This window comes from Lutra lutra, chromosome 6 (genome assembly GCF_902655055.1).
Source record: "Lutra lutra chromosome 6, mLutLut1.2, whole genome shotgun sequence".
NCBI lineage: Eukaryota > Metazoa > Chordata > Mammalia > Carnivora > Mustelidae > Lutra > Lutra lutra.
In genome coordinates, this window is record NC_062283.1 from 112,261,647 (window position 1) to 112,289,045 (window position 27,399).

Here is a 27,399-nt window from a genome sequence, read left to right on the forward strand (position 1 = left end):
TTGCTAACTCGGGAAGCAAATGAGGAGCTGAAGGAAGCTCTTGATGGTTTCGGGAAACTTCAGGGCTGGATTAGAGACAGGGCCCACCAACAGGCTAACTCTGTATTAGGAAGCCTAAAAGTATACCCTAGCAATGAAGGTAGATAGGCCCTTGCAGGATGTGCAGCTCAACTTCAAATCACATCAGTCTCTACAAGTGGATTAGTTCTCTGGAGTGCTAGTAGCCTCAGGCAGCCCAGGCTATCAGTGCTACCAGGTACCTGGTAGAAATAAACAGAAATCCTCTCTGGAGGAAGATATCACCATGTGAGTTCTCCAGTTATTTCTATTCAAAATATTGTAAATATAATATATAGCTCATAATAAAGAAATAACCAGGCACACAAGAAAGTAAGACATGATAACCAGCAGAAAAAATAGAGAATAGGAACAAGGGGCTTTAGATATTGAAATAGCATAATATCTTAGTGTACTAAGTGCAAAGAGATAGTGAAATATCTTAGTGTACTAAGTGCAAAGAGATAATAAAAATTAAGATTGAGAATTTCTGCATAAATTCTAAACCATAAAAATAGAATCAGGCACCTGGGTGGCGCAGTTGGTTAGGCTGCCAACTCTTGGTTTCCGCTCAGGTTGTGATCTCAGGGTCATGAGATCAAAATCCACACAAGGCTCATGCTTAACAGAGTCTGTGTAGGTTTCTCTCTTCCTTTCCTTCGGTCCCTGCCCCCCACACTCCCTCTTTCTCTCAAATAAATAAAAATAAATAAATAAATAAATAAATAAATCTTAAAAATAGAATCAATATAATTTTCCACATTAACAGAAAAAGCCTTTGCTAAAATCAGCGTCCATTTAGGACACTGAGGAATAGAGGGCTAGAAGGGAGCTTACTGAATTTGAAAAGTGATAGCTACCAAAAAATAGCTACAGTAAATATTATACTTATTTGTTTTTAAAGATTTTATTTATTTATTTGTCAGAGAGAGAGAGAGCACAAGCAGGGGGGCAGCAGGTAGAGGGAGAAGCAGGCTCCCTACTGAGCAGGGACCTTGATGAGGGACTCGATCCCAGGATTCTGGGATCATGACCTGAGCTGAAAGCAGATGCTTAACTGACTGAGCCACCTAGGCATCCCTTATTTATTTATTTATTCTAGAGAGAAATAGAGACAGCACGAACAGGGAGAGGAGGAGGGGGAGAGGGAGAAGCCGACCCTGGGCTGAGTGTGTAGCCCTACACAGGGCTCAATCTCACTACCCTGAGAGCATGACCTCAGCCAAAATTGAGTTAGTCGCCTAACCAACTGAGCGTCGGGCACCCAAGTAAATATCATACTTAAAGGTAAAGTGTTGTAAGATTTCTTTTCATACTGAGAATGCCTGTGAATGCCACTTCTATTCAGTATTATTTTGAAAAGTCTAGATAGTACAATAAGGAAGGAAATGAGAAAAATTATGACAACTGGAAAAAAAGAAACAAAAATAAGATTGGGTATATATTTTTTAATTAGCAGATCAACTACTAGAAATTAATAAGGGATTTTATAGGACGTTGAATACAAAGTCAATATATAAAAATCAAAGTTAGAAAAGGAAATTTTTGCAAAAATGCTTTTAATGATAACATCAAATATGCCTAGGAATAAGTACCTAATATAAATCTAACAAAATTATCCGGATGTCCTCTATGAAGTAAATATGAAATATTACTGAAAGAAATTAAAGACCTACATAAATGGGAAAATAGATCCTGTTCCTGTATTGGGCGATTCAATCTTGTAAAAATCTGAGTGATCCCATATTGGTCTACAGACTCAGTGCAATTCTAATCAAGATCTCATTATTTTCGTATGGAACTTGACAAAATGATCATTAGGAAATTCAAAGCAGTCCATCCTGAAGAAAAACAGGGTGGGAGGATGTGCCTTATCAGATATCAAAATTCATTATAGAACTACAGTAAACAGGAGGTGAGGGACCGGCATAAAAATGGACAAACTAACGAATAGAACAGAGTAGAGAGTCCAGAAACAGACACACATATTTAAGGACATTGACTTATTATAAAGATGTCACTACAGGTCATTGGAGAAGGAATAGTATTTTTAATAACTAATGCTGGGACAATTGGCAATATATATGCAAATCACACAATATGCAGAATAACTCCAAGTGGATTATAGATATGAAATGTGAGTTTCACAAAGGTGAAAAGCAAAACAACGAGCTCCAGAAGGTAACAGAGGGGAATATAGTCTTACCTCAGGAGAGCAATAATGGGACACAAAAAGCACTAACCATAAGAAAAGATCAATAGATTTACACTGAAATTAAGATTACCTAGCAAGGCGAATTATTTGGTGTTAGAAGTCAGGATAATGGTTGCCCGTGATAGAAGGATAATGACAGGGCGAGGAGACTTCTGGAAACAACTGTTTCTTCATCTACATGCTTAGTAATGAAAGTGTTCACTTTTTGAGATTTTACTAAGCTGTACACTTACGATTTGTGTATTTTTTCTGTATACGTGTTACAATTCTATAAAAAACTTTTCACTGAGGGGCGCCTGGGTGGCTCAGTCGGTTAACCATCTGCCTTTGGCTCAGGTCATGATCCCAGGGTCCTGGGATGGAGCCCTGTGTTGGGCTCCCTGCTCAGCAGGGTGTCTGCTTCTCTCTCTCCCTCTGCCACTCCTCCTACTTATGTTCTCTCGTTCTCTCTCACTGTCAAATAAATCAACAAAATCTTAAAAAATTTTTTCCAGTGAAGAAATCAAGAACTCCTATTTACAAAAAATACCACAGGCAAAGAGCTCATATGTGGAATATATATATAATTCCTAAGAGTCCCATTAAGAAAACATCATACAACCCAATACAAAAACAGGCAAGAGACTTGAATAAGCATTTCCAAAAAAAGAGGAAATAAACAATAGACATATAAAAGAGACATAACTTCACTTGAAACATAAGGTATTACTAGTCCAATTGACCAGAGTCTCCGCTTAAACCCCACCTTTCTTCTAGGAGGATTTCCCCTACCCTCTAAGTGAGGTTGCTGAAACACAGTGTCCTGTTCTTTTCCTACCAGAACACTCATCTACGTTCCCCATCAACCTGTGGAGAGGAGGTTGTCTTTCTGCTTTGTCAGCTTGAAAATCTGCACTGGAGGAAAGCTCTGAAGCCCACCACCACCGCCCTGCCCCCCCACACACTTTAGAGGAAGATGGGGTAGTTAGCATGACAATAGACAAGAAGACCTCAGGATAATGGCAGAGGTTCCTCTGAAAATGTGGAAGCAGAGCAAGAGAGTGGGGTGGGGGGTGGGGGGTGATGTTGCAGGCTTTCTGGTCCCACAGGTGGAGAAGAAAGTGGTCATTTACCAACTCGGGTTAAGGAAGCAGGTCCCTGAGTCCCCACTCCCATCTGCTCCAACCAGTGCATCAGTGGGTTGAGAAACCTCTCCTGTAGGAATGACTAAGGTAAGAATGGGGAAGAGAAGCCCAAGAAAGCCACCTGACCCTCCTAAGGGCCAGAAGACAGACCAGGCTCTGGAGCCGGATAGAGGGCCATTTCTCTGTCCCTCTGGTCCCCCACCTGGCCTTGTGTTCCCTCTTTTGCCCTCCCTAGGTATCCTTCATTCCAGCTCCCAGCTGTCCTGGCCTGCTTTGTTCATGTCTGTGCTTTGTTGCTCCCCACTGATGTCATCCGGTGGAGATCATCTGTACAAGGCAGGCAGAGGTAGTTATCCTGAGCTCCATTGGACCGCTAGGGACAGGTGCAAGGATTCTGCGAACCTCCTGGCGTCACATATAAAAGTGTGTGTGTGTGCACGTGTGTGTTTGTGTGTGTGTGTGTGACAGAGAGATTATCACTATTCTGGCAAAAAAACAGATTTTCAAAGGACTCTGTGATTCCAAAATGTCAAAAATTAAGTCCGTTGTGTTAGATCTCCAGGAGCTGAGTTTTGGCTCTATCATTTACTAGCAGTGTCACCTTGGGCATACATAAGTTCTCTGTGCCTCAGTTTCCTTACCTGTAAAATAGGTATAATATATTCCAACCTCATATTGTTGTCATGAGGACTGACTGTGTTAATCTGCGCAAAGCCCCTGTGAGGTTTGGCATATAAGATATTCTATAAAGAGTTATATTATCACTGTCATTATTACAGGGGCTTATCTTACCTAGAAGGTAGAGCCTGAAAGTTACTGGTAGCTATTTCCCTCAGCACTCACAGAACGGAGAGCCTGGCCTGAAGGAGGCTTAATACACATGGGGACAGAAATGACTGCCACGCTCTTAGCACGGGTGTCGTCACTGAGGGGCCATGCTGCAGATCCAGCTCCCCAGGGAAATTACAGGTGCCCTGGGTCCTCTGCCCGCCACACCGGGATAACCACGCACTGTTCCAGGACCCCCCGCGGCCAGACTCGCCTCCTGGACTGTCACCCAGCCTGAGCTGCAGGGGAAGCACAGACTCACTCACCACCAGCAGTGTGAGCGGAAGGTGCCACAGAGTGAAACGGGGAAGCCGGCAACAGAAAAATCTCTTCGGACCGCACTTGAAGAAGGGCTGTCAATGATTAGCTGTGCGTGCTCCCCGTTCCTAAGGAGTTACGACTTGCCATGCTAAAGGGAGAGAAGAACACCTCAACGTTTGTCAAAAGAGATGTTGTGATCAGTAGTGGATTAATGAGACTTGTCTGGCAGTATCTTTTCAAAAAATTAATTAATTTTAAAATTATGTCCAATATAGTGTTATATACTTTCAGGTGTCCAATATAGTCTTTCCACACTTCCGTACTTTACTCAGTGCTCATCATGATAGTGCACTCTGTACCCCTGGTCACCTATTTCACCCACTCCCCCACCCATCGCCCCCATGGTAACCATCCCTTTGTTCTCTAGAGTTAAGAGTCTCTTTTTAAAATTTTTCTCTTTTTTTCCCTTTGTTCATTTTTTTTTTAATTTCACATATCAGTAAAGTAATATGGTATTTGTCTTTCTCTGATTTATTTCGCCGAGCATGATACTCTCTAGATCCATCCATGTTGTTGCGAATGGCCAGATTTCATTCTTTTTTTATGGCTCAGTAATATTCCATTCTGGCTTCATCCATTCCTCTATCAGTGGACATTTGGGCCGCTTCCATTTTTTGGCCATTGTAAACCATGCTGCAATAACATAGGGGTGCATATAGCTTTTTGAATTAGTGTTTTCAATTTTGTTAGGTAAATACCCAGTACTGGAATTACTGGATCACATAATAATTCTATTCTTAATTTTTTGAAGAACCTTCATAGTATTTTCCAAAGTTTGCATTCCCACCAACAGTACACAAGGGTCCCTTTTTACCCACATCTTCACCAACACTTGTTTCTTGTGTTGTTGATTTTAGCTGTTCTGACTGGTGTGAGGTAACACTCATAGTGTGATTTGCATTCCCCTGGTGACAAGTGATATTGAGCATCTTTTCGTGTATCTGTTGGCCATCCGTACGTCTTCTTTGTAGAAATATCTGTTCATGTCTTCTGTCATCTGGCAGTATCTTTTCAAAGATACTATCTTTCCAAAGCCCCTTTTTATAACAAAATTTTCTCAAACTTGTAGTAAAATGAATTGAAACAAAAAACAAGACCTTAATAATGATTCTTCATTATTCTTCTTACTTCGATGTTTCGGGTGTCACATCTTCCACAGATCCATTGCAGCTTACTCTCAACAAGACCTTCCATGTATGTGAGCTTTCTAAAGTCTCCACACCTTCACCAACTGCCTGTTCATCCTTTCAAGCCTGCATTGCCCATTGCACGTCCGTTAGACCGTGCCCTGAGGGGTGCAGTTGGGAGTACAGAGACCAAGAAGACACAGTGGCTTTCTCCAGGTGACTAAAATCCGCTAAGGGGACAACGTGCTCTGTTTAAGGACACATCACAAAAGTGATATAATAGAAGCATCTGGGAGATACTACAGGAGGAGGAAAGCTCTATTAATTCTAACCAAAGGCACTGTAGAGAATTTTACAGAAGAGACAACTTCTGATTAATTCTGACAGGGGGCACTGGAGAAAGTGTCACCATAGAGACCGTGTTTGGGCTGGGCTTTGAAGCAGTGGTTACTTCTAACAAGTAGCGAAGGGAAGAAGGGCATTTCCGGTTGTATGAACAGTGTCAGGAGGTGTGAGGGGGAGCGAGGTAGATAATTAACCCACCACTTCTCAGATGTGAAAAAAAAAAAAGGCAGCTTCTCTGATCTTTCTTGCAAAAGCTTATGCTTCAAAGTCTGAAAATTTTTCAATTACAACTAACAGCAGCTGAGTCTAGTCTGATTTTTAAGGTGTTTCTGATTTCCTCTCACCTTGGGTGACCTTGCAGCCTGGAGGAGAAAAGGGCCCTCGCGTCCATGCTGGCTGGCCTCTGCCATGAAGTATGTGGCCTGGACCGACCCGCGGACTGGCGTCTGCTGAGATGGAACAGACTTCATGGGTCTTTTGACAAATCCACAGTCCTGGCTTTTGTCTCCGTAGCAAAATCCTCCCACCCGGTGGCCTCTGTGGGCAGACCTGAAGCCTGTGCTGGTCTGCTGGTCACTTCAGCATTCTGAATCAACTCACTAAGACCGCAAACACACACACACACACACACACACACATGCACGCATGCACCCTCTCTCATGTTATCCCAGGGCAGTGAGCCATCAGCCTCCCTCCCCTACCACATCCAACATAGTTCTTGGGTTCCCTCAGAAAGACAGACTGGCACTCAGATGATGAAAAAACTCCATGCCGTACAGTTCCAAAGAGGGACCAGGTTATTTCACAGCGTGTCATATGCTGTTGGATTCCATTTATAGGGCACTCAGGAATGAGCAAAACTAATTCATGTGACAGAGGGCAGCATAACGGTTATCCTTGGGAGACACCATCTGGAAGGGGGTATGAGGGAGCCATTTGAGGAGCTGAAAATGTTCTATATCTTGATCTAGGTCGTGTTTTTAAGGATAAATATTCACATATGTAAAAATTCTAGCTATATATGAGATTTACGCACTTCACCTTACATACGTTTGGGGTAGGCAGAATAATGCCTCCCCCGGAGATGTTTCTATCCTAACCCACAGAACCTGTGAATTTGTTAGGCACCACATGGCAAAGGGGAATGAAGGCAGCAAATAGAACTTAGGATGCCAATCAGCTGTCCTTAAAACAGGAAAAGCAGCCTTGATTATCCAGGCCGACCCAATGGAATCACAAGTGTCCTTAAATGTGGAAGAAAGAGACAGAAGGGATCAGAGTGATGCAATGTTTGAGGAACTCCCCCCGCTGCTGCTGGCTTTAAAGACAGGGAAAAAGCCAGCAGCCAAGGAATCTGGGCAGCCTCTAGAAGCCAGAAAGGGCGAGAAAACAGATTCTTTCCGGAAGTTCCAGAAAGGAACACAGCCCCGCTGACACTGTGAGTTTACCCCAGTAAACTTACAGTTTACCCATTTCGGACTTCTGACCAATAGAACCATAGATAATAGATCTGTGCGGGCTTAAATCTCTAAATGTGTGGTAATCTGTTCAAGACCTACAGAGCACGAACGCAGTGCTCACTTCAAGAAAATATTTTTTTAGCGGCAAAGAGAGAGTGTCCTAGGTGGACAGGGGAGAGTGCAGCTGTCCCTGCGTAAATGGTGAAGAACGTGCCCGTGGGCTACCTCAGTACGTACAAGGTACTTTCCACCGCTGACTCACCGAGGAAACAGCCTCGATCCCCTGTCCTTTGTGGGGTTTGCCTGTGAGCAGTCTTGCCTGTGAGCAGTCTTGCCCTTTTCTACGGACTCTCTGCTTAACTGTCTTGGGGAAACTCCTCAGATACTCATCACTGAGAAAGGTCAGAAGGGCCTGTGCAGATGCTGGGTGGGCAGAGACCCCAAGGAAGGAGGTGCTTGCTGTGGACTGAGTGTCTCCTCCCCCACCCCCCGAATTCATACGGTGAAGCCTAGTTAGTTCCCATGTGATGGTGTTAGGAGGTTGGGGCCTTCAGGAGGTGAGTAGGACATGAGGGTAGAGCCTCCACAAATAGGACTTTTAAGAAGAGACAAGAGAGCTTGCTTCTCTCTCACTTAACCCTGTGAGGATGCAGCGAGGCGGTGGCCATCTGCAAACCAGGAAGAGAACTCTCCCCAGGAACCGCATCGATGGCACCCTGATCTCAGACCTCCAGCCTCCAGGACAGTGAGAAATAATCTTCTGTTGTTTAAGCTGCCCTGTCTATGGTATTTTGTGAAAGCAGGATTTTTGGTGTTAGGACTTTAGGATCTAGGCTGGACTGTGTCAGGACCCTACTACCTCGGCTGGCAGCAACAGCCTCACCAGGCAGACGTTTGCAATACGATTCTGGAGTCCTACCCCGGGCTCCTGAGCCAGGGGCTCTGGGTTGGGGCCCAGGAGTTTGGGTTTTCATAAGCACTGTGGTAATGCTGACCCACACTCAAGGGTGAGAACCTCCGGATGGCTGACCTGTAAGGAGACTTCCAAAGTGAGATTTTACTATTTCCCATGCCCTAATGGCCACTTTCTTCTTGTTGGCTACCCGTCTCCACCAGCTGTCTCCACCTCCTCCCTGTCCTCCCCTCCTGACCCTTGCTGAGTCACTGAGTCTAGGAGTCTTCCTTGGGCCCAGGCCTTCTTGTTGACACCCGTCCCTCTGTAGTCTCTGCCACAAAGCTCCTCCCTGCAGATGCGAGATCTTTCTTTCATCCAACTCTCCCCTGAAACCCCACACCAACTCTCATTGTCCCCTTGAGTCCCATCTCTGACCCAAACTCAAGAGCCTGATTGTTGTCAAAGATTAAAAGAGCCATCAGAGGGTGCCTGGTGGCTCAGTGGGTTAAGCCTCTGCCTTTGGCTTAGGTCATGATCTCAGGGTCCTGGGATCGAGTCCTGCATCGGGCTCTCTGCTCAGCAGGGAGCCTGCTTCCTCCTCTCTCTCTCTGCCTGCCTTTCTGCCTACTAGTGATTTCTGACTGTCAAATAAATAAATAAATAAATTTTTTAAATAAAAAAATAAATAATAAATAAATAAAAGAGCCATCAGAAAGGATGAATATCCAACATGTCTATCAACATGGACGAGACTGGGGGAGATTAAGCTGAGTGAAATAAGTCAAGCAGAGAAAGTCAATTATCATATGGTTTCACTTACTTGTGGAGCATAAGGAATTGCATGGAGGACATTAAGAGAAGGAAGGGAAAAATGAAAGGGGGGAAATCGGAGTGGGAGACAAACCATGAAAGTCTGTGGATTCTGAGAAACAAACTGAGGGTTTTAGAGGGAAGGGGAGTTGGGGAATGGGTTGGCCCGATGATGGGTATTAAGGAGGGCACAGATTGCATGGAACACTGAGTGTTATATGCAAACAATGAATCTTGGAACACTACGTCAAAACTAATGATGTACTGTATGGCGACTAACATAACGACAAAAAAAGGAAAAGATTAAAAGAGGTCTCCACTAGATATCTAACAATTTCTTAAATTTAACATCCCCAGACAGACTCGTTAATGGGGTCCAGCATCCTGTCCTTTTAGAGCTCAGTGACCTTGTTGTTTACCTGGTCTCTCAGGTGGGGTCAAGGGAGGGAAGGAGTGAGATTGGCCCAAGGGGGATTGCAGGGGAAGGGCTCTTTGGGGGAGAGACCAGAAAGGAAAGATTAATTTCAGAGGAAGGAGTGAGTAGGAGCACAGCATGGGTGGCAAGTTAGGGTTTATGCTCCAGAAGGGAAGGGCCAAGAGCACTAAGGAGGGATCAGAGGGGTCTCCTCCAAGGACAATAGCTCCTGGGGAAAAAGCTGCAGGAGCCCCAGGAGCCAGCTTTCTCCCTAGCTTCAGCTCCCCAACCTCAAATGTAACTGTGAAGTGCTAGACCACCCCATGTGGGAAAAGGAGGAGGAAGAGCTAGGGAGATCCAAGAACCACTCAACAGGAGGCCACAGCTTCAAAGAGAGCCAGGACTTTGCCTTACGCTGGCTCCATGGACCTCAGCAGGGTCAGATGAGTAGCAGTTGAGGCCTTGGTGGCCAGACTCCTGGAGCTTAGAAGTCCAGGGTTGAATCCCTGCTAGAGAGGAGGCCACAGAGCACGTGGAGAGCCCTGGGGCACTCGCAGGTCTGGGCACCCCAAACACAGAGGATATCTTATATGGGAGTGGTTCTAAAGTATCATCCCAGGTGAAAAGCATCAGAATTACCTTAGAAACTTCCTTGGGGAGGGTGCCTGGGTGGCTCAGCTGGTTAAGCATCTCTCTTTGGCTAGGGTCATGATGGGATTGAGTCCCACATCAGGCTCCCTGCTCAGCAGGAAGCCTTCTTCTCCCTCTCCTCCCCGCTCATGTTCTCTGTCACTATCTCTGTCTCTCTCAAATAACTAAATTTAAAAAAAAAAAATCTTAAAAGAAAAGAAAAGAAACTTCCTTAGGAAGGCATCACATTAAAGACTGTCCAACCTGAGAAGTAACCAGGCAGTAACATTGCAAAGTGATGCGGTAATTTTGGTATCGAGATATGACAAGAAATACAGATTTGGTCTTCTTCCCCAGTTCCTGGCACAGGACTTTAAAAACCTTTGTAAGTTCCTGAGCGATAGGGGTGAGAAGAGTATCTTTTTTATTCATAACAGACTTCCAGCAAACATTTCTGAGTTTAGGCTAGTGAGGAGATAGCTCAGGATGGGGGCTGCTTATCAGGGGAAGCAATGATGTGATTAGAGGGTTGGAACTTCCAGCTGCTGCCCCATGCCCCAACCTCCGGGGAGAGGGGGGACTGGAGGTTGAGGTGACCACCAATAGCCAAGGATTTCATCAAGTATGCATGTGTAAGGGAACCTCTATAAAATCCTAACGACAGGGTTTGGTGAGCTTCCAGGCTGGCCAACACATCCACGTGCAGGGAAGGTGGGAGACTCCGGCTCCACGAGACAGAGCACCTGTGCTCAGGACGCTTCAGTTCTCGCCCTGCGGACCTCCTCATCTGGCTGCTCACCTGTCTCTTTCATAATAATAAATAAATATATAATTTATAATTATAATATATATAAATTGTATAATAAATTGTATATAAACTGTATAATAAATCAGTAACAGCAAGCAAGTATTTCCCCGAGTTCTATGCGCCATTATAGCCAATTACTGAACCTGCAGAGGGGGGTGGTGGAAACCCCTGATTTTGTAGCCAAGTCAGACTTGCGCAGTGACTCAGGAACCCACTACTTGCCTTTGGTGTCTTAAGTGGAGGGGCGGTCTGGCGAGTGAAAGAAGGAATCTGCGATTCTTTCAAAGCAGAAAGTGCTAGCGTTCAAAATAGCTGAGAGATGGCACGTGTTAGAAGAAAGGAATTAAACAGGGTTCTAGATGTGGACAGGCTGTTGATGAAGCAGGACAGCATGGAGCAGGGGCGACGTGGACAGATAGACGCTCACAGGTGGGAACAGGATGTGTCGGGACTGAGAGCCTTCTAGGAGGGAAGAGTCGTGGTTAGGGGTAAGGGGAGACGGGAATGAGCTGGGCTGGACTGTGGAGTCCTCTGGAGCTAACAGGGAGAAGCAGGGGCTGCATTTCCTCTTGAAGAGTATGGGAAGCCTGCCCCTTGTGAGGGAACGGCACAGGGAAGAAAGGTTTCCAGAAGGTGAACCTGGCCATGGGGATGGAGGGGGAATGGGGGAGGCGGCATGAGGTGATGAGTCAGGATTGCACTAGGCAGTGCTTCTAAACTTCTTATCTTTATTGCCCCTAAAGAGAAAATTCTAATGGAATTTAAGGTTATCAGAATTTAAATTTAAATGAAATACTAAGAGAAAAGACTTTGTCGGGGAGGACTGAGCTTTGGAGGGCCACAAGCCACTGTAAGCTGTGTCTTTTTCACCCTCCAAGAGCATGTTGAGAATGTGTGGTGTAAGGGGGTGAGGCCTGGGAAAGTGGGAGCAGATCTGACTGACCGTTTGATGGATGAATTGATTCAAGCTGGTTGACTGGGAAGGGGAGGAGAGCAAACTCAGGAAGGGCTCCTGACCTTCCAGCCCAAATCGCCTGAGAAAGAGCTGACGGAAAATAGGCAGGTTCACGAAGTGAAGGCTGGAAGCATTGGGGTTTGCCGTTAGCACATGAGCCCACGCCGCCTGCCTTCCTTCCTGAATTCAGTCCTTTGCTGTGTGAGATTAGCACTGGAAGGTGTTCTCCTGTGTTCTAGAAGCTGATGTGGGAAAGGTGCTATTGGCCTAGACAGTGCCCCAACCTGCCCCTGTCACAGGCTGGGTTCAGTCCCTCAGTCTCTCTGTGTCACTCAATCTCAACCCACCCAACGCTGACCTGTGGGTTTGCCCCTCCAGGCCCACTCTCCTCCCTGCCTGGTGCTGGGGAGCTGACATCTATGGACAGCAATAGCACTCACAGGCCCACCTACAGGCAAGAGTACAACCAGAGACCCAGATACCATATTGCTTGAATATCTGAAGGTTGTAAATCAAGCTAAAGTATGACAACATGACATAGAGCCTATCCTACCTTGTTGACAAATACACCTTCCCAACAAACCCAAAGGCCAAGTCCAACTTCAGAACTCTTAGACTCCTCAGAGTTCCAGGCTTGCACATGGCGGAGCAGGGAGAGGGGGCCCAAGCCTCTGAGCTTTCTTTCCCTCCCCCCTCAGCAGCACCCTGCATGCAGAAGAGCCTCTTTTTTTTTTTCTTTTTTAAATATTTTATTTATTTGACAGGGAGAGAGACAGTTAGAGAGGGAACACGAGCAGGGAGTGCGAGAGGGAGAAGCAGGCTTCTCACTGAGCAGAGAGCCCTATGCAGGGCTCGATCCTAGGACCCTGAGATCATGACATGAGCCGAAGGTAGATGCTTAACAACCGAGCCACCCAGGAGCCCCCAGAAGAGCCTCTCACGCATGCATGTGGACACCCCCACTCACATGTACTGAGCTCCATCCTACCCCCTTCCAACACGGCTCTGCCACCTCTCAGAAGGGGGTGCACACATGGGTGATGTAGTCCCCTTCAGGGCTTGTTTAGGGAAGAGGCCTGCGCAGCTCCTGGAAACAAGGTCAAGGTAGTGTGGACAGGTGAGTCCAAGCTCCTGTGCTCAGATGTGGCCGGGAGGGAGACCCCACGTGAGCACAGCCTCTTGGCCCTACAGCCTGGGGAGGGGTTTGGCCAGAGCAGGGCCCGTTGCCTGGGCCTAAGGCCGCTGCTGACAACAACGGGTCAACTCCTGCCTCCTCTTACCCTTCAGGCCTCAGCCCAGTAATGGCTCCACTCCCAGCACATTACCCTCTCTCCCCTCCCCACTCTGAGCCACCCATCTCTTCCTGGCGGTTACTCTGTCTTCTCCCAATGGCTTTTCCCTGATGCCGCATCTCAGTGAATGGCCTCCCCCCTGGCAGATGCTTAGGTGTCCCTGGTTCCCTGATGGCATCGGAGACTGGCTCCCTTCTCAGCATCTCTCAGACCCCTCCATTCTCTCCAGAGCCTTAGCTTAATCTCTCATGGGCTCTGTTCTGGACCGGAAGTGGCCCGTCAGTGGCCAGTATCCATTTTAACTGTTCCAGCATCCTCCCACAAGCCCTCAGTGAGCCTCCTAAAACACACGTCCTCCCAGAGCTGCCCCTGCCCGGCCAGGCTGATCTCTCTGTGCCCCACCTCTCTCTCTCTCAATCTCAATCTCTCTCTCTCTCTCTCTCTCACACACACACACACACACACACACACACACACACACACACACACACTCACGATAGAGTCCAGCCATGAGGAGCTGCTCATATTCCCTGACACACTTCATCTTTACCCAAGAGCAGCTTTCTCCCTGGCTTGTCCTTTGTCCTCTTTTTCCCACCGACTGGGCTCACTCACTAAGCATCTTCCCAGGTTCATGGCAAGCATCGCCACCTGAGGGAAGTCATCTCCGGTCCTCTTTCTCACCATTCCCTCAGTCCGCCTACTCCATCGGAAGAGACGTCCTACATTGCTCCATCATTTCTCTGTTCCCCAGTAGACTGTTAGCTTCTTGAGAACAATCTATCTTGTCAGGCAAAGTCACAGAATGTAAAGGACTCCAAGAGCGCATGCTTCCCAGGCAAGGGTGGCTCCTTGGTGTTCTTCCTCCCCGGCTCCTCAGGGCAGCAGTTGCCTGGTGCGTGTACCCAGCAGACGCTGCTGTATGTACCCTGCGGCTCCCATACTTTCCTTCCCGGCACAACTTGACATCCTGATCAACCCTGGTCTTCCTCACTAGAGCATAAAAACTCTAAGGACTGTGGCTATCTTGCTCACTCTTGGGTCTCCAGATAACACAGACCCCACTGGCACATAGTAACAGCTCAAAAAGTACAGGGCTTCTTTTTTTAAATAGGCTTCACACCCAGCATGAGGCTTAAACTCATGACCCTGAGTTCAAGAGTTGCATGGTCTACCGACTGAGCCAGTCAGGGGCCCTGCAGCTCAAGAAGTATGTATATGTCTTATGAACTGAAGTATTTTGGTTGGGGAACCTAAGCTACTTTGTTGCCACCATTCTTCTTGACCAGCCTGACAAAGTCCTTGGAGATAATTCAAGAGTTCCGTGATGACCCTCCCTCCCTCCTGGCCATCCCTGTGTACAGTGTGAATTAAAAATCAGCTTTGTGCAGGTGGGAATGTGAAATGCACAGCTGCCATAGAAGAGAACGTGGAGGGTCCTCAAAAAACTACAGAATTACAGAATGACCCAATGATTCCACTTTGGAATATAGCCCCTAAGAATTAAAAGCAGGGTCCCCGACAGCTATCCGCACACCTGTGTTCATGGCAGCATTATCACAACAGCAGAAAGGTGGAAACAACCCAGTATCTGCTAACGGATGGATGGATAAACAAAAGGGGATCTATACACCCAGTGGAATATTACTTGGCTTTAAAAAGGAAGGACAGGGGCGCCTGGGTGGCTCAGTGGGTTAAAGCCTCTGCCTTCGGCTTGGGTCATGATCCTAGGGTCCTGGGATGGAGCCCCGCGTCAGACTCTGCTCAGTGGGGACCCTGCTTCCCCACCCCCCCCCACCTCTCTGCCTACTTGTGATCTCTATCTGTCAAATAAATAAATTTTTTAAAATATTAAAAATAAATAAAATAAAATAATAAAAAGGAAGTACATTCTGATAACATGGGTGAGCCTTGAGGACATTATGCTAAACGAAATAAGCCAGTCACAAAATTCAGTCAAAAACTGTCTGATTCCACTCACACAAGGTACCTAGAGTAGTCAAATTCATAAAGACAGAAAGTAGAATGGTGGTTGCCAGGGGCTGGGAAAACAGGAAGGAATAGGAATTAAGTGTTTAATGGGTACAGAGTTTCAGTTTGGGAAGATGAAAAAATTCTGGAGATGGGAGGTGGTGGTGGTTGAGGAAAAGGGCCACTGACCTGTACCCTTAGAAATGGTTAAAATGGTAAGAATTTATGTTCTATATATATTACCACAATTTAAAAAAAAAAAAACTACAACTAAATTTTAAAAACAAAACTCACACACATAAAAAAACCCCACCAGCATTGCAACCCATCTCCTAACACACAGAGGAGACACCCCCACCCCCCCCCCCCCCCCCCCAGGTCTCTGGAGCTTCCTCTAACCAGGACACATACTGCATCTGCCAGCTGGCAGCTTAGGCAAGGTATTTTCGTTTCAACTGATCCCTGGGATTATTAGGAAGCTGCTAGATTTTTAATCTTTTCTCCTTCCGGACTAAAAAGGTCACCCATGGGGTATCTAACCTTAGATAAATTCTTCTCTACTTCAACTACTTTTAAACATCAATCCACAAGGAAGCCCCTCTTAAGGAAATAAACTAGAAAGAGAAGACAGGAGTTAGACATCCCCCACAAAGAGCAACAGACATCTTTGTTCACATGACCCGCTTAGGGTGCACGGGTGCTAAGGGGAGATGGGGGTCAGGATGGGCCCGGGCTCCGCTTCTCCCAGGGGGCCTGGCACAAGGAAGGAGTGCCTTCTTCACTTGCCCAGAGTCACCTAGGTGCTGTCCGCCAGCCTCCTTCCTCGGAGACCTGCCTGACACGCAGGCAGTGTCCCCCACTGAAGGATGAGGTGCTGGTGGGCTGGGACCCTCAGGAGTACCCACAGGGAAGGCTTCCTGGCTCTAAACCATCTCCAGATCCTCCACACTCCCGTGATGACCACATCCCACCTGCTTGGCCTGGACTGAAGTCACTAGCCCTCTTATCTGTGGTTGGGTGAGAGTATGCAGCCTTGCCACCTCGCTATGTTCCCCCTGTCCCCCACTTCAGCCAGGTGATATCTGGACACCCAGAAAAGCCCTGCACAGGATAAAAGGTGTCCAGAGGACCAAATGCCCTGGGGAAGGGGATTGGAAAGAGGGGGAAACAGACCCCACCCTGTGCTTTGGGAACTGAGATCTGATGGGTAGGAGCCTCAGCTCAGGGCCTTCCCAGTCTCAGAGGCTAGCTCGGGCAGGGGTAGGGGACCGTCCTGACCCCGCACCCTGCACGGCCCCTTTGGTGGGCCCAGTGGTGGCAGGGATCGGGGCACAGGAAGTCCGACTTGCTACTCAGATGTGGCTGAAGGAAGGGGCACCAGGACTGGGGCTGCAGCCTGCTGGAAGATTCTGCTCTGAGCCAGGTTTTCTGGGAACATGGCAACACCTCACCCTGCCGTTCCTGAGAGCCAGCTCCTGGCTTCCTGGCCTTCTCCTGGAGGAGGGGCCATTTTTATGAGGCTCTCAGTTCTGTGGCTTATATAGCAGATGAAACCAAAGTTCTGTTCTGGCTGCTCTGTAGCCACCTCCTAAGCCCCCAGGGCCTCAGGCTCTTCTTTTTTACCCCAGGTAATCTGAGGGTTTGGACCAGGTGCCTGCCCGGGCTCCTGCCAGCGGCCAACAGCCTCCGGTGGAAAATTACTGCAAGTTCTTCGGGATAGTACCTGCCCCATACACACACACCTGCCCCACAACCCCGTGCACAACCCCGAGGCAGGCCACGGCATGACTTTGGGGAACCCTGGGCACTTTTGCTTTCATGGGCTCCTTCCTCCATAAAAAAGGTTAAAAAGCATATTTTATTTTTTTAAAAAAGCATATTTTATAACTCTATTGGTATGAGGTGAACATATAATTACATAATATATAAGATATAGATCTTAAAATATTTTCTCCTACCTAACATTGTATTTTTTCTTCTTCTGATTTTAAAATATATTAAAATATTTCCAAAGGCTTCTAAGAGTATCACTGTGAGCATTTGACACTATGCCTACTTGCCTGCTGGATAGGTCAGCCCTGCGTTGAGGGATGTACAGCCTAACCTGAGCAGGAGTGTGACTGGAGCCAGTCCCTTCACCTCTTGGGCCTCAGTTTCCCCATCTGGGGAAAATAATAATATCTATCTCACGGAGCTGTTGTGAGGACTAAAATAAGATCCTGCATGTACATTCCTTGACTAGAATGGCGCCTGCCACAGAAAATCACTATAAATGTGTTAGCTGTCATGAATACTGTTGTGTGTTATTGTTCTCACTGCTTAGCCAACCCTCTGTATCTTAACTGAGGCTCTACGAGAAAGGCAACAGGGACCTTCCCGCTGACAGACCTCCTGGAGCAGATATAGCAATTTCTGAGCCACTCATTCAGGAGAAATTTGTTTTCCTAAAATTCCCTGTCAGCATGACTATGGTGAGCCCCGGGGGTGGGGGGAGGACCAGCAACTGCGGAGGCAGGGCAGAGAGAGGGCAGCCTCCTGACCTGAGCCGGGGGTGAGCAGCACTGGGGCAGGAAGGAGAGGCACTGGGCCATAATCTGCCTGCTCCTTTCATCCTCCTGCTCAGTAGGTGTGAGAGCTCAGGGATGGAGGGAGAGGCTTTGAGGCCTTTTAAAATGCAAAGGCCTCTGGGATAAACGAATAATCCCTTAATAGGCCCACAGAGGAAGGCCTGACAGCTGGGTTTTTCTAAGGGGACCGTGAACCCTTATGTGTCAAGGGCTTTACATACATTATCTCCTTTAATCCTGACAACCCCCCCACACACACCCATGATAACGATGATGTAGGGATTACTATCCCCATTTTACAAACCAGCAAACAGAGGCTCAGAGAGGGTCTTTGACTTGCCCACCAATCACCCCTATAGCCCCAGGGACTTAAGAGAAGATCTGGAGGGGCGCCTGGATGGCTCAGTAGGTTAAAGCCTCTGCCTTCGGCTCAGGTCATGATCTCAGGGTCCTGGGATGGAGCCCCGCATCGGGCTCTCTCTGCTCAGCGGGGAGCCTGCTTCCCCTCCACCTCTGCCTGCCTCTCTGCCTACTTGTGATCTCTGTCAAATAAATAAAATCTTTAAAAAAAATGAAAAAGAGAAGATCTGGAAAGGGAGATAAAGGGAGTGGGAAGCCAAATGACCCAGGCCTGCTTTGGCTGGGGCCCAGTGGCTGAAATGCTCTGGGCCTCAGTTTCCCGAATCCACAAGGTGGGGGCATTGGTCCTCCCAGCTCATGCATTCTGCTCTTCTCAGCCCACTCCCTGCCTGGTCAGAACAGATGGCTTTCCTGTCCTGTCTATGGCATTTCTCCAGTTCCTGGAAGGGACAGGAGACTCGCACGAGGCCTCGCACGACGCCTCCCTGACTCCAAAGTAGCAACACCCCCTCTTGAGAGCAAGTCTAGGAGAGGACTTGTCATGGGTTAAATTGTTGTTGCTGCAATTCCCAGCTAATCACAGGGAGGCTGAGCAGGGGAGCCATTCTGTGTCCAGACTCACCAGGCTGGCTTGTAATTGAGGAAAATAGAGTTGACAGCTTAGTGGTCAGCAACACTTCCGTCGGCACCCCTCTCACTCCCTTCCAGCTCTCCCCTCCTTGGGAAAATGAGGGACTCTGGAAGCCCAGTTGGGCTTATCTGACTGTGAGTGGGGATCCAGGGGAGGGCTGTGCCTGAGAGAATGGGACAGAGCAGCAGCGGGCAGCCCTAGGGACCAGGCCCCTCGCCGGCCAAGGGAAGCGCTCGGTCCTACCTCCAAAGGCGGGCCTCATGGAGAAATCATGATCCTCCACTCTGAGAAGCGGCTGAGGTTTTCCTTTGCGGATTTTGGTCACGTCAAGGTTCTTCTTATATAGGTGACTGCAAAAAGGCAAGAGACACTTTTCAATGGCCCACAGTGTAGGATTTACTTGTTAGGAAACTTTTCTCCATCGGCTGAAGGCTAGACACACACACACACACACACACACACACACACCCCTTCCCACCCACCCTGTCCCCCTCAGGTCCTCACAAGCAGGTCCTGAGGACCAGACCCTTCCAGAACCTTCCTAAGGTAAGTTACGATTGCATGACAGCCGTTGGGTTGAATGGTGGAGAATTAGAAATTTTTTGCTTTTTATATGTTTCTCTTATGTTACTATAATATTGGTTTCATAATCAATAAAATTTTGACACAAATATAGTGCAAGTTTTAAAATGCTGGTTTTAGCCTCACCAGACCTGACGCTCCTTGTCTCAGTCCAGCTGGCAGCTGGCAGCAGAACCCACGCTCGAGCAGAGCCTCAACCCCAGGGGGAACAGACAAGGCACACAGTGGGGCTCAAGGCCCCGGTTGGGGACAGAGTTGTTCCAGCCACTCAGCCGGGTGGTGGACACTGGAGCCAGCCAGGACTGCAGACCCGGGTTCACTCTCTTTCTTCAACCCAGATGGCAAAGTAGTCATTTTCTAGTCTCTCTCACCCACACTCACTCTTTCCAGATCTTCTTTATTTTTTTTCCCTTCACCACAACCACACATAATCCAAAAACAACAAAATCCAAAATATTCTAAAGCAATATTCTACTGACACGATCATCACTAAACAAAAAACAAGGAAGAGAGAAGGGAGAAGAGTAAGGAGAGAGGGAGGAAGGATGGATTTGTGTCTGACAAGATATGAGATCTAATTCTTTTTTATTTTATTTTATTTATTTGAGAGAGAAAGAATGAGAGAGAGAGAGAGCATGAGAGGGAGGAGGGTCAGAGGGAGAAGCAGACTCCCTGCTGAACAGGGAGCCCAACGAGGGACTCAATCCCAGGACCTGGAGATCATGACCTGACTGAAGGTAGATGCTTAACCAACTGAGCCACCCACACACCGGTGAGATCTAATTCTTGACAGAAGAAACAAAACAGCTGAATCAGAAGTCAGTGTTACCGTAAATTTTGTTCTGTATAGGATGTTTAAGGACTCTAGTAAATGAAGAGATTTGGGGTTGAATGTTTGTTGCTGCTCATTTATACATCCTTATTTTACTCTCAATGTTCTTATCATGCTTTCATTTTTCTTTTTTTTAGAGAAACAGGCATATTTCCTGTTTAAACTCTGTAAGAGGGAAGTAACATGTTTCCTCTCTCAAGGTCCTGTTCTTTGAGACATCTTCCTATGAAGTCTTTCTTAACTTTTATTCTCTGTAAGCTCTGCCCAGGTGGCGTAATTTGTTGGGAGGGCTAAAGCCGTGCTGATCAATAAAGTAGTCACTAGCTCCGTGTGGCTGTTGAAGTCAATTTAAATTAAATTAAATTAAATTGAAATTTAATTAATAAAATAAAGTCAATAATAAAATAAGATAATATTAATGTTATTTAATTACACTAGCCATACTTATATGCTTAATAGCCACATGAGGCTGGTGGCTACTATGTTGGATAGTGCAGATCTGTAACATTTCCACAGTCTTCAAAAGTTTTATTTACACAGTGCTGGTCTAAAAGTTGGTCTGCCCACCTCCCTTCCCACCAAGAAGCAGAATCCCCTATAAGCTGGGCTTCCCACCTTATAGCCCTACTCTCAGAACCACCTGGAGCTCCAGGTCTCCCAACCACTCTCCCTCTTCCTGCGATGGCTTTGGCCCCACCACTTCTCTTCTTATCCATCAACCTTGGGATGTCAGCATCCATAGGGACAGCCATCCTACACTCTGGTTGCACAATTCCTCAATTCCTAGACTCAAATCCACTTGGTAACCACATATCTATGGAGAACTGACTCTGTCCAGATGCGGTACTAGTCATGGGGAGGACATATACTCACTGCCCTCACTGGGCTGATAACCCGGTGGGGGAGACAGACAATAAGCAAGTGGACAGATAAGTAATGTAACTTCAGAAAGTGCTAAGTGCCATAAAAATGTAATCAAGCGGGATAAGAAATAAGAGGGAGATGGATTGGGGTGGAAGTGATCAGGGAAACCACCTGAGACCCATATGGGATGAGGAACAGAGCAAGTCATGAAAAGATGTGAAGAAAGTGTACTCTGAGAGAACAGCAAGTGCAAATGTCCTGAAGTGAGTCTGGCTTGTTTGAGGAGAGCAAGGAGAAACAAAGCAGTAAGAAAGAAGGTGGGAGATAAGGCCAGGGACAAGATCATGAGACCCTCATGAGTATAATACTGACAGGGAAACCCATGAAATTCTGAACAGGAGAGTCACAAGGACTCGTTTAGGACCTGAGACAATCTCCTGGCCACTGTGTAGAGAAGACCAAAGAGGGCACAGTAGACACAGGAGACCATTAGGAAACTTGCTGAGAACATGGTGCCTAGATCAGGGCTGTAGGGAAGGGAGGTGCAGAGAAGTGATCAGATCTAAGGAAGACAGAAAGGTCTAGCTGATGGATTATATATAGGGTGTGAGGGAAAGACAGGGGCAAGGATGACTCTGGTTTATGACTTGAGCACCTGGGTGAATGGTGGGGACATTCCCTGAGATGGCAGATGGCACATTTGTGGTGAAGAGGGTGCATTTCATTCTTAGCCATCTTGATTTTGAGGTACCTGTAAGATATCCAGGGAGAAGGTGAAAACAGGGTGGGGACACGGGCAGTAGGAGTATTTTCACTTCTGTCAGCCTTGCAGGTTCTTATTTTCACTGGGGGCTTGGCGGAGGTGCCTGGTTCTCCTCCCAGAGCCCTTGACCTCTGCCCTCAAACATCCTCACTCCAGCTTCATCAGCATCTCCCTTTCCCACAGCTCCTTCTCATCAGCCTTCAAACTGGATTCAAGTCTCTTCTCCCTTGAACCCAAACTAAGCAGAAGGTCTGTCTAGACCACACATCTTCTTCACATAAAATTTATTGAAAAGTGGTAGCATTACAGGTGTGATAGATATATTTGTCTTTAAACTTTCTCTTTAAAAAAAAAGTCTCCCCCCTCCTCACAAATCCATAACCCTCCCAGAGACCTGTGCGCCACAGGCTACAGCCGCCTCCTCACCCCCAAGCACTTCCTGCGTCCCTTGTGCGGGCCCCGAGGCCCTGCTGAGTGCTGGCTTCTCTGCCACCTGGAGGACCATGCCTCTCCTAGAAATCTGGTCTTTCAGGACCAAGGACTAGGCTGTCCTCCCATCACCCGAGAGCTCGTTCTCAATTTCCATTGCCGCCTCCCTGCCCTCAGCTCACCCCTTCAACGCTAATATCCCCAGGGTCCTGTCCCAGCCACCTCCTCTTCTCCTCTTACACCCTCTTTGGCAGGCGAGCCTATGTCTGTGGCTTCAGTTGTCATTAGCCTGTGGATGATTCCGGCTTCTGTACCCCCCGGCTCTAGATCTTTTATCCAACTGCCAACCTGATGATCCCCCGGTGGATATCCTATAGCATTTAAACTCAACGCACCTCTAGTTTGAGGTGGTCTAGGCTGTAGGTTGAGAAGGGATTCAATAAAAGGGGAAGGGGAGGAAGAGGTTGCGGGGTACGCGGGGACCGGGCCAGGCAGAGCCTTGAAGACCATGTTGAGACTTCTGTCTTTATCCAAAGGCAATGGGAAAACACTGAAGGTGTTAAGCAAGTTGGAGGAAGAAGTTGGAGTTGCTTTTAGACAAGCCCATTGGAGGGAAGTCTAATGTAACGTCTTCCTCCCAGTGAGCTAGAATATGGAACCCAAGTCTGGGTCCCTTGAAGCGTGGTGGTCACTGTCAGGGTACCTCCACCAAGCTTCCACTGTCATGGTCTCCACCCTAAGCCTGGCTCCAGAAGTCAGGAGGGACCAGGCCCAGTTCCCTGAACAGCAATTGCATGACAGGCCATATTGGACACCCAGCAATGGCACCGTTGAAAGGCGGGGGAAGAGCTCAGCCTAAGGGCTTAGCACATCACAGACATTAAATTGTGAGTGCAGCCAGCGCCCTACCCCTCTGCCTCGTGGGGAGCAAATCCCGCCTGCCCAGCAGTGTTCCTCTCCATTTAGAGGGGAGGATTTGGTTGCGGAAGTCGCAGAATTCCAGCCCCACTGCAGGAGAGAAGAGATTGAAATGCCTGTGCCATTCCTCAGGGCCCAGAACTGGGTTTTGTTGTTGTTTTTAAAGGAACCAGTTATTTGATAACTCAGGCCACTAATATCTCCAGCCTTGGGCTTTTTGTGTGAGCCAGATGCCCTCAGTTCGTCCTTCCAGTGCCCGGATGCCTTGGCCCAAAGACCCTAGACTCCAGGGGCCATACTCTGAGTCCCAGCCCAATGCAGGGGAGCCAGAACCTCCACAGCCTTGGGTGGAGAGGGAGGAAAAATTTGCTCATGACTCCTTTGAGAGGCAGGGCTGGTGCCACCATGCTGAGGTTCATTTGGTAGGCATAATAGCGGGCATGACGACCATGCCTGTACGTATCACCCTCCCTCCGTGCAGGCCCTGAGCTGTGGTTAACCCCTCATCCCAGGGGAAAAGGTCTCACGAGCACTCTTTTCAGTAGGAGAAACGAGGTTCAGAAAGATTAGGAAACACAGCCGTGGTCAGGGAGCCACAGAACCAGGGTCCAAACCTGGTTTCTCTGACTTCCTGGCCCCACCTCCTTCCCCAGGCCAGAGGAGGGTGAGGATCACTGGGCATCGAGAAAGCAAAGCTGCTCCTGGGCCTGGCACCACGTAAACCACGAGGCAGACCACAAGAAGGCTGGCCACGGGGGCTGCAAATGGGAGAGGAAATCTGGAAGGGGCCCCTAGGCTCTGGGACCAGGAGGAACCAGAGAGTGTTATCTGATGAGAGCCCGGACCCCCAGAGCCCAGAGCTAGGTTCATTTTCAGATCTCCAGGGAGAAGGGCCTCTCTTGCCAGGTGGGGAGCAATCACGGGGTCAAGAAGCCAACTCACTTAGCGGGCAGGGAGGGACTGGAATAAAGCTGGAGAAAGAAAGGCGGGGAGAAGAGAAGAGAGCAAACCGAAGAATAGTCGGGAGAAAACAGGTTCAGGTGGCAGCAGTTCCATAAAGGGGGACACGAGGGGTGGGAAAACCGGAAGCAGGTCTGGAATAAGCACCTTTTGAGCTGAATAATTGTTTTGTGAGAGTGCCTTGGGAAGATGATACGGAAAGTACGTAGGTTAGAAAAGATCCTAACGGGGTGTGTGTGTGTGTGTGTGCGCGCGCGCGCGTGTTTGTGTGTGTGTGTGTGTGAGTGACTGGGTGAAATCCTGTGTACGGTGTATGGTATGTGTGTGTAAGACGGTATGATGTGGAAGGTGGGGACAGACTTCCAAGGAAAGAAGCTACCTTACAGAGATGAAGTGGTCTAAAAGTCACGTCATTTTGTTCCTCTTTATTCGTACAGCTTAACTCTTGTGTGTCAACGAGGAAAGTAATATTTTAGTCTGACACTTGGCTGAAATTTTTCACAGATAGAGCCTTATGACGGTCTGAGCCTGCACGTGCCCTGGTGGATTTAGAAAGGCCTAGAATCATGTTCCCTAAGGTGACATTTTCTCTATCCTCTCTCCTTGCCTCCCTTCAATAATTATTTTTTACTTCTTGAATGTGTGGGTTCATCTTTCCTTTTCAAGAGACTCTCCTCACGCATAAGGGTCAGATTCAGTCTGTCCCCAGGCTCAAGCCAGCACCTGGGAATGACTGTAGTCTTCTGAGGAGTGACACAGGTATGACAGCCCAGGCTGCCAAACAGGATCCCTGAGGACCCCTGAGGGGTTCCTGTTGAACCCCAGAAGTGTTCTCAGGGAATAGATAAGTCCATACAACGCTTTTCCTCCAGGCTGAGAAATCAAGGAACCTACATTCTAGCCCAGTGGGGTCACTAGGTAGCTGTATGAATTACTCCTGCCTTCCAACAGACTTCTCAGCATCCATAAAATTGAAACCGTGTTTCCCAATATGTGCTCTGTAAAATATGAATCCCACAAGATAGTCCCAAAAAAGCAGGGTTGTTTTTTTTTTTAGAAACTGTATAATTTATTTTCCTCTTCAAGATTCAGAATGTCTACTTGTATAATAAAGTTCAAGAAGCTGTGCTATAAAGACAGCTGTTCAAAATGATCTAACCAGAGTTTCCCAAATTTCTTGGAGCCCGAGACCCCCTTTTCACCCAACACCTGTTCACCTTTCACAGTCTTAGGGCTCAGAGGAATTGCAGGATCACATGACCCCTGAGGCTCCTTCCAATTCAACAGCCTCGAATTCTGGCAACATCCCCAGGAGGAGACTTGCAGTGAGTGCCTCCTTCCTGTCCTCCTGGACAAGTTTTATCTGTTGCTTTCTGCGTGACTAGGATTAGGTCCTGCAGAGCTTGGACCTCCTGGAGAGCGGCAGTCTCTGAAGCCGGCATACTCCTGGGAGCTTAAGATGGTCTACTGGGATGCAGAAAGTAGAGAATGTAACTCTCACTGATAGTTTTTATCTAAAAATAATGAAGCAATCGAGTTTTACTTTAATATACATATGTGTAATAGTCTATGTATATAACTTATAGGTAGATCTGTTGGAAGTACAATTTCAAAAAATTGTCACCAAGAGCGATGCCTGATTAAAAATAAAAGCCAGTGACCTAGAAAATGTGCCTCCATATATTAGTTTATATTCACAATCTCTAGTTCTCGCAATGCTTAGTAGAATGCAGAACAGATGTGTGACATCTTACACACACCCTCTACCTCTCAGCTGCTTGCTCTTTTCTTCATGCCAAACAGTCGTTGTTTCCATCAGGCCTGTGGTATCAGGCTTTGTCCATCGGTTCAAGCAAACTTACTAAGAAACTTCGATTTGTAATATGATTTTCAATGCACATTCCAGGCCGAACCAGTATCTTGGAAATGTTTCTGTTACATCATGCAATGGCAGTTGCCTACACCTGTTGCCTACACATGTATTTTGGATAACCTAGCAAATTTCAAATATCTTTTTTAAGATTGAAACTGTGAAATGATACCCAGTACAGTTAGAAAGCTGTTCCCAGTCCAATAATTTAAAGAGGACAACTCTCAGTTACATTTTTTCTCAATAGTTCAAACTAAATTCCTATCTACCGGGGTCCACCTACACCTCCCCGCCCCTCCCCACTCCTCCAAAATTCTTGAGTGCAATTACTCAGCAGGTCCCTCTGGTCCCTACAGGATGTCATCCTGAGGAACAAAGCAGCACAAGATGAGAAGTATGAGATGTTTTTACCCACGAAATCTTCAACCACCTGCCTGAAATCGAAATGCCTAGACAGAACACTGATGCCAGAACAAACTCCTCAGCCTGGTCTGGCTTTGCTCTCTCACAGCTTGTGACCCTAGAGAATATCTGTGCTCTGAGAGAGGCTGTTTTCAGTGAGGTGGTGGCCCCATCAACCTCTGGCTGGAAAATAGATTCCAGCGGGTCAGTGTAAGCCCCGGCCCTCCTGGGAGCTGGCGCGCTGAGCGCCCCTGCAGGTGACCTTCCTCTCCTCCCACCCAAGCCTTTACCTGGGCTTGGTCATTTCCAGCTGCCCAGTCGATCTCCTCCTCTTGGGCTTTCTGCTCTCCACAAGAGCCGTCAGGCAAAACAAGAACAAAATGAGTCTTGTGAAATCAGGCATTCTGGGAACGTCTACGATGCCACAGACTGCTCTCCAGTAACCTGCAGCGGGGCAGGACCCCTCGGGCTGCACCGTACATTCAGTCTGTCATCTTGTGGCGGTGCTTCTCGACGGGTCTGCGAGAGCACGACTGGCCGGACTGGTTTTTCCGATTAAATATTTGATAGTGGTGCTCGTCCCACCCCACCTCCCACCACACCCCTACCCCCACACCCCCAAGGCGTGACACAAACACCAAGGCTTGGCCCTCCCTGCCGCTTAGTGATTGGCCATTAGTCAACAAGTTTGTCCTCCTGTGAAATTCTGCTTCCGCGAGTCCCAGAGCAGCTTGGCTAAAACTGTTACATAAAAAAATAAATAAATAAATAAATTTAAACCTCTTGAACATGCCAGCTTTTTTTTTTTTTTTTTTTTTTGCATTTGAACATGCCAGCTCTTTGCTGAGATCATTAATCCTTCCCTCTGGCTGCATAAAACCCGTCTGTCACATCCACTAGGGAGATAGCTTGGGTTCTGAGTGGATTTGCAGGGAAGACCTGATGGGCAAGAGGAGTGCATGAGCGTG

The 27,399-nt window shown here is 47.5% G+C and overlaps 1 protein-coding gene across 1 annotated transcript in view; it reads right to left on the reverse strand.

Annotated features, from left to right (window-relative positions):
• GABRR2 (gamma-aminobutyric acid type A receptor subunit rho2) overlaps positions 1-26,959 on the reverse strand; it is a 46,554-nt gene extending 19,595 nt beyond the window's left edge. The window contains exons 1-2 of the mRNA XM_047735165.1: positions 26,722-26,959; positions 19,055-19,161 (exon numbers count right to left, since the gene is read on the reverse strand). Coding sequence (XP_047591121.1) covers positions 19,055-19,161; positions 26,722-26,834 — 220 coding nt within the window. The 5' untranslated portion in view covers positions 26,835-26,959. The remainder of the gene's footprint in view (positions 1-19,054; positions 19,162-26,721) is intronic.
• Positions 26,960-27,399: the final 440 nt, after the last annotated feature.